Raw genomic sequence first — 15,886 nt, 5'->3', positions numbered from 1 at the left:
ATAACCTGCTCGTAAAGAAGAACTTCTCACCAGTGCGTGCCAGCTACCTTCTTGTTGTTCCGTCAGCGCTGCGTCCAGAAGTACTGTACGCTCTACATGATGATCCCACCGCTGGGCACCTCGGATTCTCCCGAACGCTGTCGAGGATACAGGAAAGGTATTAGTGGCCGCATCTGACCGCCGATGTCGCTCGTTACGTCAAGACATGTCGAGACTGTTAGCGACGCAAGACACCACCGACAAGGTCAGCAGGATTACTACAGCCGATCAAACCTCCTTACCGACCATTTCAGCAGATCGGGATGGATTTGTTGGGACCGTTTCCGGCGTCAACATCCGGAAATAAGTGGATCGTCGTGGCGACGGACTATCTCACCCGCTTTGCTGAAACTAAAGCTCTACCGAAGCCGAAGTGGCGAAATTTTTCGTCGAGAACATTCTGCTGCGACATGGTGCCCCAGAAGTCCTCATCACCGACAGAAGAACAGCGTTTACAGCAGAGCTCACCCAAGCAATTTTGCAGTACAGCCACACAAGCCACAGGAGGACAACTGCCTATCACCCGCAGACGAACGGTCTCACGGAGCGCCTGAACAAGACCCTAGCCGACATGCTAGCAATGTACGTCGACGTCGAGCACAAGACGTGGGACGCGGTCCTGCCGTACGTAACCTTTGCTTACAACACGGCGGTGCAAGAAACAACACAGATCACGCCGTTTAAGCTGGTTTACGACAGGAACCCGACGACGATGCTCGACGCCATGCTGCCGCACGTCCCCGACGAAGAGAATCTTGACGTCGCGACCTTTCTCCAGCGCGCCGAAGAAGCCCGACAACTCGCCCGCCTACGGATCAAGAACCAGCAGCGTACCGACAGCCGATACTACAACCTCCGACGTCGCTTCGTAGAGTACCAGCCCGGTGACCGTGTTTGGGTTTGGACCCCTATACGCCGACGAGGATTGAGCGAGAAGCTTTTGCGTCGCTATTTCGGACCGAACAAGATCATCCGACGTGTTGGGGCACTGGACTATGAGGTCGTGCCAGACGGCATTTCGCTATCACAACGGCTCATGACTTGAAATAGTCCACGTTGTGCGACTCAAGCCGTACTACCAGCGATAATGAACTTTGGGACTTCGCGTAACTGACCTTTGGACTTCGTTTCTTTTCGTTGTTTTGTTACTTATGTTTAATAAGTGTCCTTTTGTGTTTCGCTCTCTCATATTTGTAGCACCGGGACGATGCTTTTTAAGAGGGGTGTATTGACGCGTGTACTTATCTTTATCGGGCGACCACGTTTCGCCGCCTCACAAATGTAATCGCACAGCGCGGGATGCACCTGCATGTATCCGAAGTTTCCGGAAAGTTATCGATGCTTCTATCCGGCTGTCTGTTGTCGCCGAACCTTGTGTTATCTGATTTCATCGCGTGACGCGAATGGTGTAGAACTTTGTGGAAGGCACGCGGGTCCGAACGATTAGTCTGGAACATTCGCCGACTGCAGTATAAAAGCCGACGCGCTTGACCCGCTGATCAGATTTTCGATGATCGCCGACTGTGTTCGCCGCTATCGTTGTGCTTTAAGTGTAGCCTGTTTTGTGGGCACAGGTTGGCCCAATAAAAGCTAGTTTTGTCTTTCACAGTACTGATTTTGTGTTCTTTAACGTCACTACCACGTGACAATATATTCTAACGCGATAGGTCGCCGATCCACACTGCACGTGTGGTGCAACAACAGCTAGAAGAGCGCGCCAGTCACTCTCTTGGAGTGGCCGCCTCAATCCCCGGGCGCCAACATAATTTAAGATGTCTGGGGCTCGTTGAAAGTATCGCTGGCGCACCATCCCCTCTATCAGTCGCCCGAGGATAGGCTTCGATCCACCATCGTCAGCGACTGAGACGTGCTGCGAATGAACACATCCCTGATCAAGTCATTCTGCACTTCACTGCCTTCCAGGATGAGCGCTGTCATCGCTGCCGCTGGGGACATGACGAGATACTAACTGAAGTTCCGAGCGTGACGTGTCCAATTCCCCGCCGGCTGGCAGAGCCTGTCTGGTGTAGCGAATGATTGTCGAGAAAAACCATTTCCAGCTCATTGTCTGAACCTAAAACATTCAGTTAATCGTATCCGTTTGTTTCATCGTGTTCGACTCCCATAGTTATCATTGCTGAGTGCTTTGTTTTCCTTTCGAGTCAAACAAAGACTGAACACGTTGCGCGCACATCTTGGTGCGTCTTGTCGCTGCTTATTACGGTAGCACACACAGTGAAGAAATATACGTGCACTGCCCCTGACAGTAGCACGCTTCCCGACAAATGCGGTCAGCGCGCGCCGCCGTAGCAGACGACGCAGATCACGACTCCGCCCCTCGAGCGTATGTGCCTGCTCGATCTGCTGCCACCGCACGACTCCATTGCTTGCCGCATCGCGATGGAATACGTTCCGAGTTTTACCCTAAGTGTGAAACAGACTGGACACGCTTCTATTTGCCTTTAAGAAGATCGGTACGCTTGACGATTATTTTTATGGCTGCAATGCGGCGAAAGGGCAGCGTCTGCTTAACTATGTAAGTGACGCTGAGCAGGTGATTGGAAACGACATCGTATGTACCGCCGGAAAAATCGTCAGCACATACGATGCGGCACATACATACGGCACATGCGAGCTAAAGTCATTTTTGCAGTTTCTCACAATATGTTTGCTACAAATCCGTGTTGTCTCTGATGGCGACAACGGTCTTCCATCGACACTGTGCGGAAATAAACAAAATATATCGCTGCATAGCGCAAGTACGACATGCGCACACAACTTTAACTAGTGCGTCCCCTACAATATGGAATAGAAGCAGCAATGTAGACAGCTTGGCCATTTTTTAACAGTGCTCAAGAGACGGAAGTTGAAAGTATTAGTAATCATTCCTGCTTCAGCAATGCCGGCGCGGCCAAGACGCGGGCGTGTATCGTCCAGTAACTCGATCGATCGGTGCAGTGGTGAAGCGGGAATGAACTCCGGTCATGTTCAAAGCATCGTGCACATATTCAATTTCTCGGCACGCGTGAACTTCGGCCACTGCTAGCGCATACAACAGAAGTGGCTTCCATTATTGGGCAGCGCACACGTAAACGAAACACGAGAAAGAAGACAGGACAAGCGCTCGTCGAAAAACTTAGTTTTTATATGAATAAAAGGATTGTGTACCGAGTAATTATTAAATTCATGTGCGTTACATATAAAAACCGCCATACACTCAGGAGTGATCAATGAACGAGCTCGCTTCGTTTGCCAGTTGTTTACTTCGCTCGGCGCACCGCAGTAATCCATGTGTGTCGTCTGCTTTTTCCGTACCATTTTCTTGTGAATCGGCAGAATTTCACTGGTGGCATCAACCCTTTCGTGTTTACAATGCTGTCGTGACAGTTAACAACAAAATAATAATTTCCGGTCATCCGAAGAGGCGCCGTCGCAAACAAGAGACGTTTGGCGCGCAGCGCGAACTGAACGCGGGCGCGACCGCTAAGGGAAGCGGCGGCGGAAACCTACACCCGTTGCAGATGAAATCGTTCCGCCAGGGGACAAACGAGCGCTGGCGTCTAGGATGAAACTTGGCGTGCGGTCGTCCATAACGCAGCGCCAGAAAACACGGAGACCAACGCAAACCTGCCAGCACGGCGCCTTTGCCACGGTACGAAACCTACGGAGCAACACGTGTCAGCGCACAGAACCATAACAAGGCCGCCATTGTTGCCCGAAAGGCTTGGCCGCTACAGCAAAGAAATAAAAAACCAGCAAAAAAGAAAACCTACTACGTCATTTCCTCCACACTTTTCTCCTAGCGCGCGGAGGGAGTAGGGCCTCTCCTCAGTTTCCTTCCTCCATGGTCTACGGCGTCTGCATGCTCCCGGCATGCTCTGCATGGAATATTCCTGACGTCATGCAAATGTGGCCTGTAACTGAGGCGGAAGCAAGGTAGGGTGTTCGGGGCAATTAATTGAATTCACTTGTAAAAAATAACTCACATACCTGCTTTTTTACGACATGACAGAAGTATTCAGAGGAACGTACCCAGCGAATTTCATTGAACTCCGTTGACATCGACAAGTGGCCGGCGTTGCCCTTTAATGGCCCAGGCGGAGCAACAATTCGCAACAAGCGCAACCGGTGCGCGCTCGGATGCTGCGAGCGCAGCGCGCCGCCTGCTCGAAGACGGTATGTTGACAGTAAGCGGCATGAAACCTTCTAGCTGCTCAGAATCAGACGTCTAAATAACGAAAAATGGCATGTCTTTCGGTATGGGTATTTCATAGCTCGTGAATTATCCACGCTTGTGCCGCTGCTCCATAGGAGCGCCAGCGGAATCCACCTTTTTCATGGCGCATCGGCGCATGCGCCCTGCCCTAGCGGATTAGTCGCGAATCGCTTTGGAAGGGTCGCGCGCGTGGCCACGCGCCGGAAAGTCCCCGAAAAAGGAAAGTGCTCGGACGCGCGCTGCTGTAAACACTCGTGCCGTGTACCGCGTTGAAACTGCACTGGTAGCTCAACCTCGGTGCGGTTGCACTTCCACCTCCAGATTGCAACTCCACTGTGAAACAGAAAGCGGTCAGCGCCTCGTCCGAATTCCACCATAAACCATGTAGTTGCCGGCTTGCATTGACAGTTGTCAAAGTTAACGAAAAACCTGTGCGTTACACTTGAGCGACACTTAAAAAACATCACGTTGCTGACGAAACCTTCTTCCAGCGTCGGCCCTCTCTTTCAGGTGGTGGCAGCGCGTGCTTTTACTGCACATACTCAAGGCCCACTAACACTGGGTCGATACCAGACCGACAGGACGCTGACGCCAATGACTGACCGACTATTGTGCGCCACTGAAACCATTTCATTAGACCAGGCCGACAACGACGCAACCGACGAGCGCGAGTTGTTCTGCGACGGGTTTTGTTGTTGACGGCATCGACAAAATCAGCGTGCTGACCATCTTTCGACCGAATCCCGCGCGATCGGCCATCGAACCGACAACGCGATAGCGAAAGCGTCTTCGCTTGCATGTATGGCGCTCAAAATGAGTCAAACATGCCGACCAAGTTGAAATGCGCAAGCTTCAACCCACTCAAGCCGTGCACGTGTAGTTTGGGCCAATGTTGATTCTGTTCAGCGAAGCTTAAAAGGACATTAAAGGCAAATACTAAGTGGACGTGGGCTGTTTAAATACCATTCCAGAAAGATTGCAACGCTTGTTTCGTGCCAAGAAAATACTTAGTTCACGTGAAAATTGTATCTGAAGGATCTGAAAACCTCGGTGAGCAAAACGGCGCCCGATAGACGGCGGCACCGAGCCAAGACAGAGCGGCGGATTCGCCGCTGCAGTTGCTCCTTGGTCAAGTGGCGTAGACCGTTCAGGCATCCCGCGACATCCCATGGAAGTTGAATTCTCTGTTACTTGCAGTTTGTGTGAGTTCCGCGAGCCAGCAAAACCAGCGCAGCACTACACTCTAAGAAAAGTTTACACCCTTTGAGTCGTATCTTGTCATCTGCTTTGTCCGCATTTCGTTCGCTTTACACCCTTTACACCCTTTTACGCTGCGAGCCTGGTACTTCCCAGTAACGAACGGTATGCGCGTTATCAGAATGACATAGCAATGCCAACAGGAAGGTAGTGGGCGGGGCGTTTTCAAGAAAAGAAACGCAAGCAAGGCAGATGATGATTATAGCTGTGTGGCAGATATACATCCCAAAGGGTGTAAACTTTTTTTAGAGCCTACGCGATCAAGGAAAGTAGTTAAACGCGAAAGCGTGGGCGGCGCAGAGTCGAGCGCAAACGAAAAGCGTTCGACTGCCTGCGTGGTTGTCAACGGTAATTTCAATGAGTTCTTTTTTACTAAACATGAAGTAGAACTGGACAAGTAGCGCTTTAGTTCATCATACAATACAACACATGGGTGTTTTTTTGCAACGAGTCACACTGCCACACTAGTGACAGAATTTGACTGGTGAGTGCTTTGTTCATCGGGCAACTGCTTGAATGTCCCAGGGGAGTCTCTAATCATGTCCTGCATTTACCTCAATTTCTCGATTATTAAGGTGCTGTTCGTGATAATATTGACGTCTTAGAGATTATCGTGCACTGATCTATTACTTTAGCTTGACTTAATATTTGCCTTTAGTGTCCCTTTAAGCCTTGCGCCGTCGAGTTCGTGCGCCCCCTATAAGTGTACCGGTGGACCTGAACTCAAATGCAAGCGATTAGGTTCGTTGGGGTTTAATGGCACAAAGGCAACTAAGGCCATGCTGCTCCAGTCACAAGCAAAAGGAAACGCAAGTTTAGAGCAGGCAAACCTTCATTGCATTATAGTTCGTGTAAATAACCAGTTGTCTCTAAAAAGTGGAACAGGTTAGTAAATGGCACTAGCGGATCATCTGCCAGTAATAGGGCAGGGCGTAAAGGTATATGTAAATTATATAGGTTGTGTAAAAGCTTTCGTCGCTGTGTTTCAAACTGTGGACATGTTATAAGGATATGTATTACTGTAAGAGGTTGATTGTATTTTTCGCAAGTCGGCGGGTTTTCTTTTCGGAGGAGAAAGTTTTGTGTTAAATGTGTGTCCAAACCGAAGTCGACACAGGATCTCCTCATAGAACCGTTGCTGATAAGTGCACGACTTCCACTCACCAATTACGCGTTTAGTAAGATGTAGCTTGTTCCTTAAGCAATGGTCCCATTCCTGTTGCCTTTTTGACGTCAAGGCCTTCCTACTTGCCGGGATACTATCCCGATATGAAAGCGCCGTGTTTGTTATGCATTTGCGCGCTGCCCTTGGTGCACACCTATCCGCTGCTTCATTACCCGGTATACCAACATGGCTTGGTACCCAGCAAAACGTAATTGACCGACCGTATTTGTTTAATGTGACCATGTTTAAGATATCCCCTATGAGGGGTTCACATTCGTATTTCGTGTGTAGAGCCCTTCAGTGTGCTTAATGAATCAGTGTATATTACTGTGTTTTCGTGTTTGTCATTGATGCTCTTTTTAACTACAGTCCATATTGCGTAGACTTCGGCTGTGTAGACAGAGGCATGTTGTGGTAATCGAATACTTATTTCCCAATGTTCCGTTACGACCCCCACACCCACGTGATTTTTTCTTTTAGAGCCATCGGTAAAAAATTCCGTGTAATTTCGGTATTTGTCCTGAAGAGCGCGGAATTCTTGTATAATGTGTTCGTGTGGGGTGTCTTTCTTCTTTAAATGTGTCAATGTCAAGTCAAATAACGATTCAAAATCGTACCACGGGGCCAAACGCTGTGGCTTTCTGGCAACCTGGAGGACTTCGCGAGGAATGTCATAATCCCGAACATATTCCTCATATCGTAGGATAAGCGGCCTAATCATGTTTGGTTTATTTGTATAATGTAAGCGTGAGCTGCACTGTGTGACCATGTTGTAGCATATGTGTTGTGGTGAGGACTGAATTTCGAGTACGTAAGAGAAAGTTAGTAGCGCTCTGGAATGCTGTAAAGGAGGCTCATTACATTCAACGTGTAAGCCCTGGATAGGTGATGTTCTGTAAGCACCACTTGCCAGTCGTAGTCCAAGGTTATGAACTGGGTCAAGTAAGCTATTAGGAAGATGGGACCTACTCTTATAGTTCAATTATGGCCTTATCCATTTGAAATCAACTACACTGCACGTCGCACGGCGCGTACACAATAAGCGGCAAGCGACGACACAGCGCTGTGCCAACATCTGTACGCCACCGTACCAGTAGGCTGCCGGTCGCATTCGCTACGTAGATGGGTGGGTCTGTACGTGTTGTTATGCTGACACATTTCTCAATTTCAGAGATGAACTGTTTACCTGTGCATCGAACGGGAAACAACAGACAGTGCATTCTGTAAACAGCAGCATAAAGAACCACCTAGCTCAGTTACCAATGGTGTCAGCTATGGCATCCGTGTTTTCGCGAGGGAACACGGCCTATAGATGAGCACTTATGCGAGCACAGCTTTCTCTAATAATACTTTATAGCACGCGCAAATTTTAAGTATGAAGGGCTTAAAGAAAACGAGAATCAGTAATAAATTAACAGCCCGTAATATCTCTATCTGGATCACAGTTGTCGTTGTTTAAGTGGTTTGGCCGCTCATATTGAGTCGTCCCAGGGTGGAACAACACGGTACATATGCGCAGATATGTGTGTGTTGCTACGTTTCGATATTTCGTATGAGCGTGCAGTTTTTCTCCAATATTTCACGATAACAACGATCTATGGCTGTAGATGTCAGTGCAATCAAGTGCACGCTTCGAAGACTTGTTGAATATGTGAACTGTGTAAATAACGTGTAAAAAGTATACAAAAAGCGAGCTCCAAGCGCAGAAATCAGTGACAGCAAACTGCAAGGCATCCGTATCGGGAAACGCAACCCAGCATGCCTTTATCGGCCGCACTGTTTGCACAACAGCGCACTCAGGCCTGCTCAGCCAGTAGTCGGTGAGTGCTACATGGCCTCCAGGAACGGCATGCTGCGCCGAAAAAGCCATTAATAATGATTCGCCATCCAGGAAACGCACAACCAACGCGCACTCAACGTGGGCGCAGGTACAGAAATCAACCCGAGAAAGCCCCGACACCCTTCCGAAACGTTTTCAGTGGCGTGCGGCTGAGGACAGCACAGGAAAATGAAAGAGGCGGATTGGCGGAGAACAATGCCTCCTGAACACGTGCTGCCCCTAGCGGCCGCTCGCTCGCCCCAGCGCGCTGTCGGAGCACGTCCTCTCTTCCACCACGCCATTCTGGACGCCCTGGTGCCAAACTCTGTGAGCACGGAGAAGGCAACAGAATCGGTTTCGTTTTTGCATTTCTGCTCTAGTTGCTGAAACAGTAAAAGAACTGCTTGACAAATAATTGGATTCTGAAAGAGGAGAACGCTTTCTCTCCCACAAGGTTGTGCATTTCATACCAAGAGATAGAGAATGCAAGAAGAAAGGCACGGAGGTCAACCAGACGGTTTGCAACTGGGAATAGCAAACGCCAGTTTTGCAATGCAGTGCAAAGCAGTCCATTGAGATGCGTCAATAAGCTCTAGTGTAGTGCTATAATTTGGCGTGGTTGGTGCATGTAATGAACGGGTAAATAATGATTTGTGTCATGACATTTACTCATGGATAAAGCACATGGAACAAATGGTGATGCATGCTGGGTCAAAAAGAAATAAAGCTCGAATTGTTACGTCTCTCAGAGAAGTTAAAGACTGAGTTGAATTGAACTTGACACTGGGCGTTCTTTGTTTCCTTTTTTTTTTCTTTTCGACAGTACACATAGTACCAGCATGGCACTAGGTTTTTCGTCTTCAGTCACCATCCCCTAGTTCGCACACATGTCGGTGCATGTTCGCGATCTTTATTCTGCCGTACAAGCATGTGCGCGCTCACCGGTCTTGTTTCGAGAGGAAGCGCAACTGTTTGCGATTACATCTTACCGCAGGAATTAACAACACATGAACAGCGAAGATTATGCGTAATCGTTGTATGTCAATGAATGGACAGTTATTGACAGAGACGAGCAATTTTGTAAATATTATGGGAATGAGTTAAACGAACTATATTACAGTTCAGCAAATCCCGTTCACTCTTGGGTTAATTGATTCCCGCATTCGAAAATTTCATCCGCCCGCTATACTTGTATCTATATGCCATCAGTTCCCTTCGATACCATTTGTTGCTAAATGTAAACGCCATTACGGCCATTATTCCACTCCCTGCGTTTCTGTACCGATTTAGAGTGCGCACAATTTTTGGCGTAGAGCACCACTGTCATTACCAGTGCGCCAGCACCTGAGTGCTGCAAGTTTGTTTACATTGTCACGTATGCCCACGGCTCTTCGTTCGGTTAAACATGAGCTGTATTATCAACTGCAAAGCGCTTAATTTAAGAACATTGCAAACACACGCGTATATTTGCGCATATTATCAGCGTTCCAAGGTCCGTATTCGCGGCAAACTGCGACCGGAATGGAGGATGCGTATATATATTTATGGGATCTGTTATTTCACCTTTCAGTAGAAGGCCAGCTCTCCCATTTTGTACGTATCTTCATAATACGTACAGTTTGCGTGTTCAATAAAATATTGCTAGATGAAACTTTGCGAGTATAAGTGCTCACTCTGACAGCGTGTATAGTTTTCCTCGCATAAAGATGGATGTTCGCATAACAAAAATACAAGGTTCTGTCTGTTTCGTGCAAAACAGCATAGCTATTGTATTGTAACAGTGATATGTCCGTAAAACGGGGAGCACCTTCCGTGTATTAACGGAAGCTATTGCCGTATTTTTGAAATACGACATACTTTCCGTATTTTTACCTGCAATTCCTCCGTATAATGACGGAAATTTTTTACAGTGTAATGCGACAGTGTTATCAGGATTGCTCTGCCTACTAAATCGCATGCGTTACAAACGAACCATTGCAAAGGCACATATTGTGCACTGGTGGTTGTCTCCACCTTGTAGTCACCATACATATATACATCATCTTCAGGATTAGCCCAGTGTTGTGTTCCACTGAAATAGGCCCACTTTACTCGCCATGAAACCGATCCATGTGATGACAGAAAACTCAGTGGTAACAAAAAACATGCATACTGGAATAATTGTTTATACTATCCATCCAATGACGCATGCTAATTGTTCCTTACCAAGCGTCACTTAGATCTAGCGACACGCAACATCGTAATTGATACTTCCGCGATGAATTAATTTTGAAGAGAACAACCGTAAACGCTCGTTGTGCGACTGATAGAGAGCGCTGCTGAAATTTGGTACTGTATATTAGGGTCCACCCCTTGGTTAGCTCAGCTGGTGGAGCGGCCACCCCGGGGAGCCGTTGGGCCTCGGCTCCATCCCCGGACCATCACCTGCAACATTTCTTGAATTGCGAAGCTTTCTTTCTGAGAAACACTTATGGGTTTCCTTTGTAGCTGCGTGCTACAGTGAAGTGGATGGCAAATTTTTCGTTCAATCGTGTCCATCAACTCATATAAAGACATGCAAGTATGTGAAAGTCGCGACGTGCTTATATTTTATCATTTGCGTGCTTTCTTTTGACCAAGGTGAAAATAAAAATTTTAGACGTCCTTTCATAAAGAGCAACATTGCCACATGTAGCACGTTTAATGCAATTATTGTCTTTTCTGTCTTTGGCAGTACTGGTTCCGCAAGTGGAGAAAGCAGAGGAGTCTGGCCGTCACGGCACCGGACAGCTCCAGCCCGCAGCGGAATGGGCAAGGTTTGCTTCTTTTATGCAGAAAGCGTTGCTTGTCATTTTCTTTGGAAATGCCGTGGTTATTCGCTTAGTTGAACTACCGGATAGATGGGCCAGGTATATAAAGGAAGCTCGAACGCCATTATATATCATCAACTTAGTAAACTCAATCTTAAAGCGATCTGGGGGGGCATTACGTGGTGCGGACATTCATGAACGAGAGAAAAACAGCGCGAAAAACATAACCAACCCAAATACTCCGCTCACAGCGAAATCTTATGCCGGAAACATTCGATATATATGTATATATATATATATATATATATATATATATATATATATATTGTCACGTGGTCGTGACGTCAAAAAACACAGTAGCAATAAAAACTAGCTTTTATTGCGCGAACCTGTGCCCACAAAACAGGCTACACTTAAAGCACAACGAGAGCGGCGAACACAGTCGGCGATCGTCGAAAATCTGATCAGCGGGTCAAACGCGTCGGCTTTTATACAACAGTCGTCGAATGTTCCAGACTAATCGTTGGGACCCGCATGCCTTCCACAAAGTTGTACAACATGCGAGTCACGCGATGAAATCAGATAATACAAGGTTCGGCGACAACAGCAGACGCGTCCCACGCTGTGCGATAACATTTGTTAGGCGGCGAAACGTGGTTGCCCGTTAAATATAAGTACACGTGTCAATACCCCCCTCTTAAAAAAAAGCATCGACCCGATGCTGCATACAAATGAAAGCAATAAAGAAAAACACCCGTAGCAAAGAAAACAAAAATAAGGAAGTTCGTCAGCGTCCGTAAAACGGTTTCAGACGCACCACGTGGACCACTTCAGATCGTGTGCGGCGCCGCTGTGAATGCGAAATTCCGTCTGGCATGTCCTCATAGTCCAGTGCGCCAATACGTCGGATGATCTTGTACGGTCCGAAATAGCGACGCAAAAGCTTCTCGCTCAATCCTCGTCGGCGTATAGGGGTCCAAACACAAACACGGTCACTGGGCTGGTACTCTACGAAGTGTCGTCGGTGGTTGTAGTGTCGGCTGTCGGTACGCTGCTGGTTCTTGATCCGTAGGCGGGCGAGTTGTCGAGCTTCTTCGGCGCGCTGGAGAAAGGTCGCGACGTCAAGATTCTCTTCGTCGGTGACGTGCGGCAGCATGGCGTCGAGCGTCGTCGTCGGGTTCCTGCCGTAAACCAGCTTAAACGGCGTGATCTGTGTTGTTTCTTGCACCGCCGTGTTGTACGCAAAGGTTACGTACGACAGGACCGCGTCCCACGTCTTGGGTTCGACGTCCACGTACATTGCTAGCATGTCGGCGAGGGTCTTGTTCAGGCGCTCCGTGAGACCATTCGTCTGCGGATGGTAGGCAGTTGTCCTCCTGTGGCTTGTCTGGCTGTACTGCAGAATGGCTTGGGTGAGCTCTGCTGTAAAAGCCGTTCCCCTGTCGGTGATGAGGACTTCTGGGGCACCATGTCGCAGCAAGATGTTCTCGACAAAAAATTTCGCCACTTCGGCTGCGCTGCCTTTTGGTAGAGCTTTAGTTTCAGCAAAACGGGTGAGATAGTCCGTCGCCACGACGATCCACTTATTCCCGGATGTTGATATCGGAAACGGCCCCAACAAATCCATCCCAATCTGCTGGAATGGTCGCCGAGGAGGTTCGATCGGCTGTAGTAATCCTGCTGGCCTTGTCGGTGGTGTCTTGCGTCGTTGACAGTCTCGGCATGTCTTGACGTAACGGGCGACTTCGGCGGTCAGACGCGGCCAGTAATACCTTTCCTGTATTCTCGACAGCGTCCGGGAGAATCCGAGGTGCCCAGCGGTTTGATCGTCGTGTAGGGCGTGCAGTATTTCTGGACGCAGCGCTGACGGTACAACAAGAAGGTAGCTGGCGCGGACTGGTGAGAAGTTCTTCACAAGCAGGTTGTTTTGTAGCGTGAACGACGACAACCCGCGCTTAAATACCCTAGGGACAACGTCGGTGTTCCCTTCCAAATACTCCACGAGGCCTTTTAGCTCCGGGTCTGCTCGTTGCTGTTTAGTGAAGTCTTCCGCGCTTATTATCCCAAGGAAGGCGTCGTCGTCCTCGTCGTCTTGCTGCGGGGGATCGATGGGGGCGCGCGATAAGCAGTCGGCGTCAGAGTGTTTTCTTCCGGACTTGTATATTACCGTGACGTCATATTCTTGTACTCTGAGCCTCCACCACGCCAGCCGTCCTGAAGGGTCCTTTAAGTTAGCTAGCCAACACAATGCGTGATGGTCACTGACGACTTTGAATGACCTGCCATAGAGGTAAGGGCGGAATTTAGCTATAGCCCAAATGATAGCGAGGCATTCCTTTTCAGTCGTAGAATAGTTGCTTCCCGCTTTTCACAGCGACCGGTTAGCATACGATATCGCCCTTTCAAGTCCTTCTTTCCTCTGGACTAGGACGGCACCGAGGCCTAGGCTACTGGCGTCAGTGTGGATTTCGGTATCGGCGTCCTCGTCGAAGTGTGCAAGTACCGGCGGCGACTGCATGCGTCGTTTGAGTTCTTGAAATGCCTTGGCCTGCGGCGTTTCCCACTTGAACGCGACATCATATTTGGTTAGATGTGTTAGCGGCTCCACGATGCGTGAGAAGTCCTTGACAAAGAGCCTATAGTAGGCACACATGCCAAGGAATCTGCGCACTGCCTTCTTCTCGGTTGGCTGCGGGGACTTTGCGATGGCAGCTGTCTTCTGTGGGTCGGGGCGTACTCCTGATTTGCTGATCACGTGGCCTAGGAACAAAAGCTTATCGTAAGCGAAGCGGCACTTTTCCGGCTTCAGAGTGAGCCCTGATGACTTGATGGCTTCTAACACTGTCGCAAGCCGCCTAAGGTGATCGCCGAAATTTCCGGCGAAGACAACGACGTCATCCAGGTAAACAAGGCACGTCTGCCACTTCAGTCCGGCTAACACCGTGTCCATGACGCGCTGAAACGTTGCAGGCGCCGAGCAAAGTCCGAATGGCATGACCTTGAACTAGTAGAGGCTGTCTGGCGTGATGAAGGCAGTCTTTTCGCGATCTCTCTCGTCGACTTCTATATGCCAGTAGCCAGACTTGAGGTCCATCGACGAGAAGTATTTAGCGTTGCACAGCCGATCCAATGCGTCGTCTATCCGTGGAAGGGAGTACACAGCCTTCTTCGTGATCTTGTTCAGTCGACGATAATCGACGCAGAAGCGTAGGGTTCCGTCCTTTTTCTTTACCAGGACTACAGGAGAGGCCCACGGGCTTTTCTACGGCTGGATGATGTCGTCGCGCAGTATTTCTTCGACTTGTTGCCTAATAGCTTCACGTTCTCGCGTCGAAACTCGGTAAGGGCTCTGGCGGAGTGGTCGAGCGCTCTCTTCGGTTATTATGCGATGATTTGCAACTGGTGTTTGTCGAATCCTCGATGACGTCGAGAAGCAGTGTTTGTATCGTCGGAGAAGACTTCTGATCTGTTGCTGCTTACTCATAGGAAGACTTGGATTCACGTCGAAGTCTGGTTCGGGGACAATGCTCATCGGGGTAGATGCGGCTGAATCCGAGAGGACAAAGGCATTGCTGGTTTCCACAATTTCCTCGATGTATGCGATTGTCGTGCCCTTGTTGATGTGCTTGAACTGTTGGCTGAAGTTGGTTAGCATAACTTCCACTTGCCCTCCGTGGAGTCGAGCGATCCCTCTTGCGACGCAAATTTCACGGTCGAGCAGTAGATGTTGGTCGCCCTCGATGACGCCTTCTACGTCAGCAGGTGTTTCAGTGCCGACGGAAATAATAATGCTGGCGCGCGGCGGGATGCTCACTTGATCTTCGAGCAGACTCAAGGCGTGGTGACTACGACAGCTCTCCGGCGGTATCGCTTGATCTTGTGACAGCGTTATCGATTTCGACTTCAGGTCGATGACTGCGCCATGTTGATTCAGGAAGTCCATCCCGAGAATGACGTCTCGTGAACACTGTTGGAGGATAACGAAGGTGGCAGGGTAAGTACGGTCATGAACGGCAATTCTTGCCGTGCAGATCGCAGTCGGCGTAATCAGGTGTCCTCCAGCGGTCCGAATTTGAGGGCCTTCCCATGCAGTCTTAACTTTCCTCAACTGGGCGGCGATCGGTCAACTCATGACGGAGTAATCGCCTCCTGTGTCTACTAAGGCGGTGACTGCGTGGCCGTCGAGAAGCACGTCGAGATCGGTGGTTCTTTGTCTTGCGTTGCAGTTAGGTCTCGGCCTCGGATCACGGCTGCGTCGTGTTGAACTGAAGCTGGAACGTCGCGTCGTCAAGTCGTCTTTTGTCGGTGTAGTCTTGGCTTCCTGACTTCGTCGGGACGGCGGCGTGTCGTCATTAGGTCGTCGAGATGGTTTCTTCGTCGTCTTCGTCGGCGGCGGAGGATCTTCGTCGTCGGCGGCGGACGAACAGCAACCGCACCTCCATCGGTTGCTGCTTTTAGTTTTCCGGATACGGGCTCGCTGACCGGCCCCGGGCTGGGCCAGTGTATGGTCGGCGCTGCGGCGACAGGTAGCGGCCTAGTGATGGCGAACGCGACGGTCGTCGAGAGCTCCACTGAGTAGCGGTGAGGTAGTCGGCGATATC

At 49.4% G+C, this 15,886-nt stretch overlaps 1 protein-coding gene across 13 annotated transcripts in view; it reads left to right on the top strand.

Annotated features, from left to right (window-relative positions):
- The window catches only part of LOC126536996 (uncharacterized), a 615,291-nt gene that overhangs the window by 443,124 nt on the left and 156,281 nt on the right, over positions 1-15,886 (top strand). For all 13 annotated transcript variants that reach the window (XM_072287449.1, XM_072287443.1, XM_072287445.1 and 10 more), the window contains one exon: positions 11,210-11,291. In XM_072287449.1, coding sequence (XP_072143550.1) covers positions 11,210-11,291 — 82 coding nt within the window. The remainder of the gene's footprint in view (positions 1-11,209; positions 11,292-15,886) is intronic.

This window comes from Dermacentor andersoni, chromosome 3 (genome assembly GCF_023375885.2).
Source record: "Dermacentor andersoni chromosome 3, qqDerAnde1_hic_scaffold, whole genome shotgun sequence".
In the NCBI taxonomy this organism is placed as follows: Eukaryota; Metazoa; Arthropoda; class Arachnida; order Ixodida; family Ixodidae; genus Dermacentor; species Dermacentor andersoni.
This window is presented reverse-complemented; position numbering and strand designations above follow the sequence as displayed.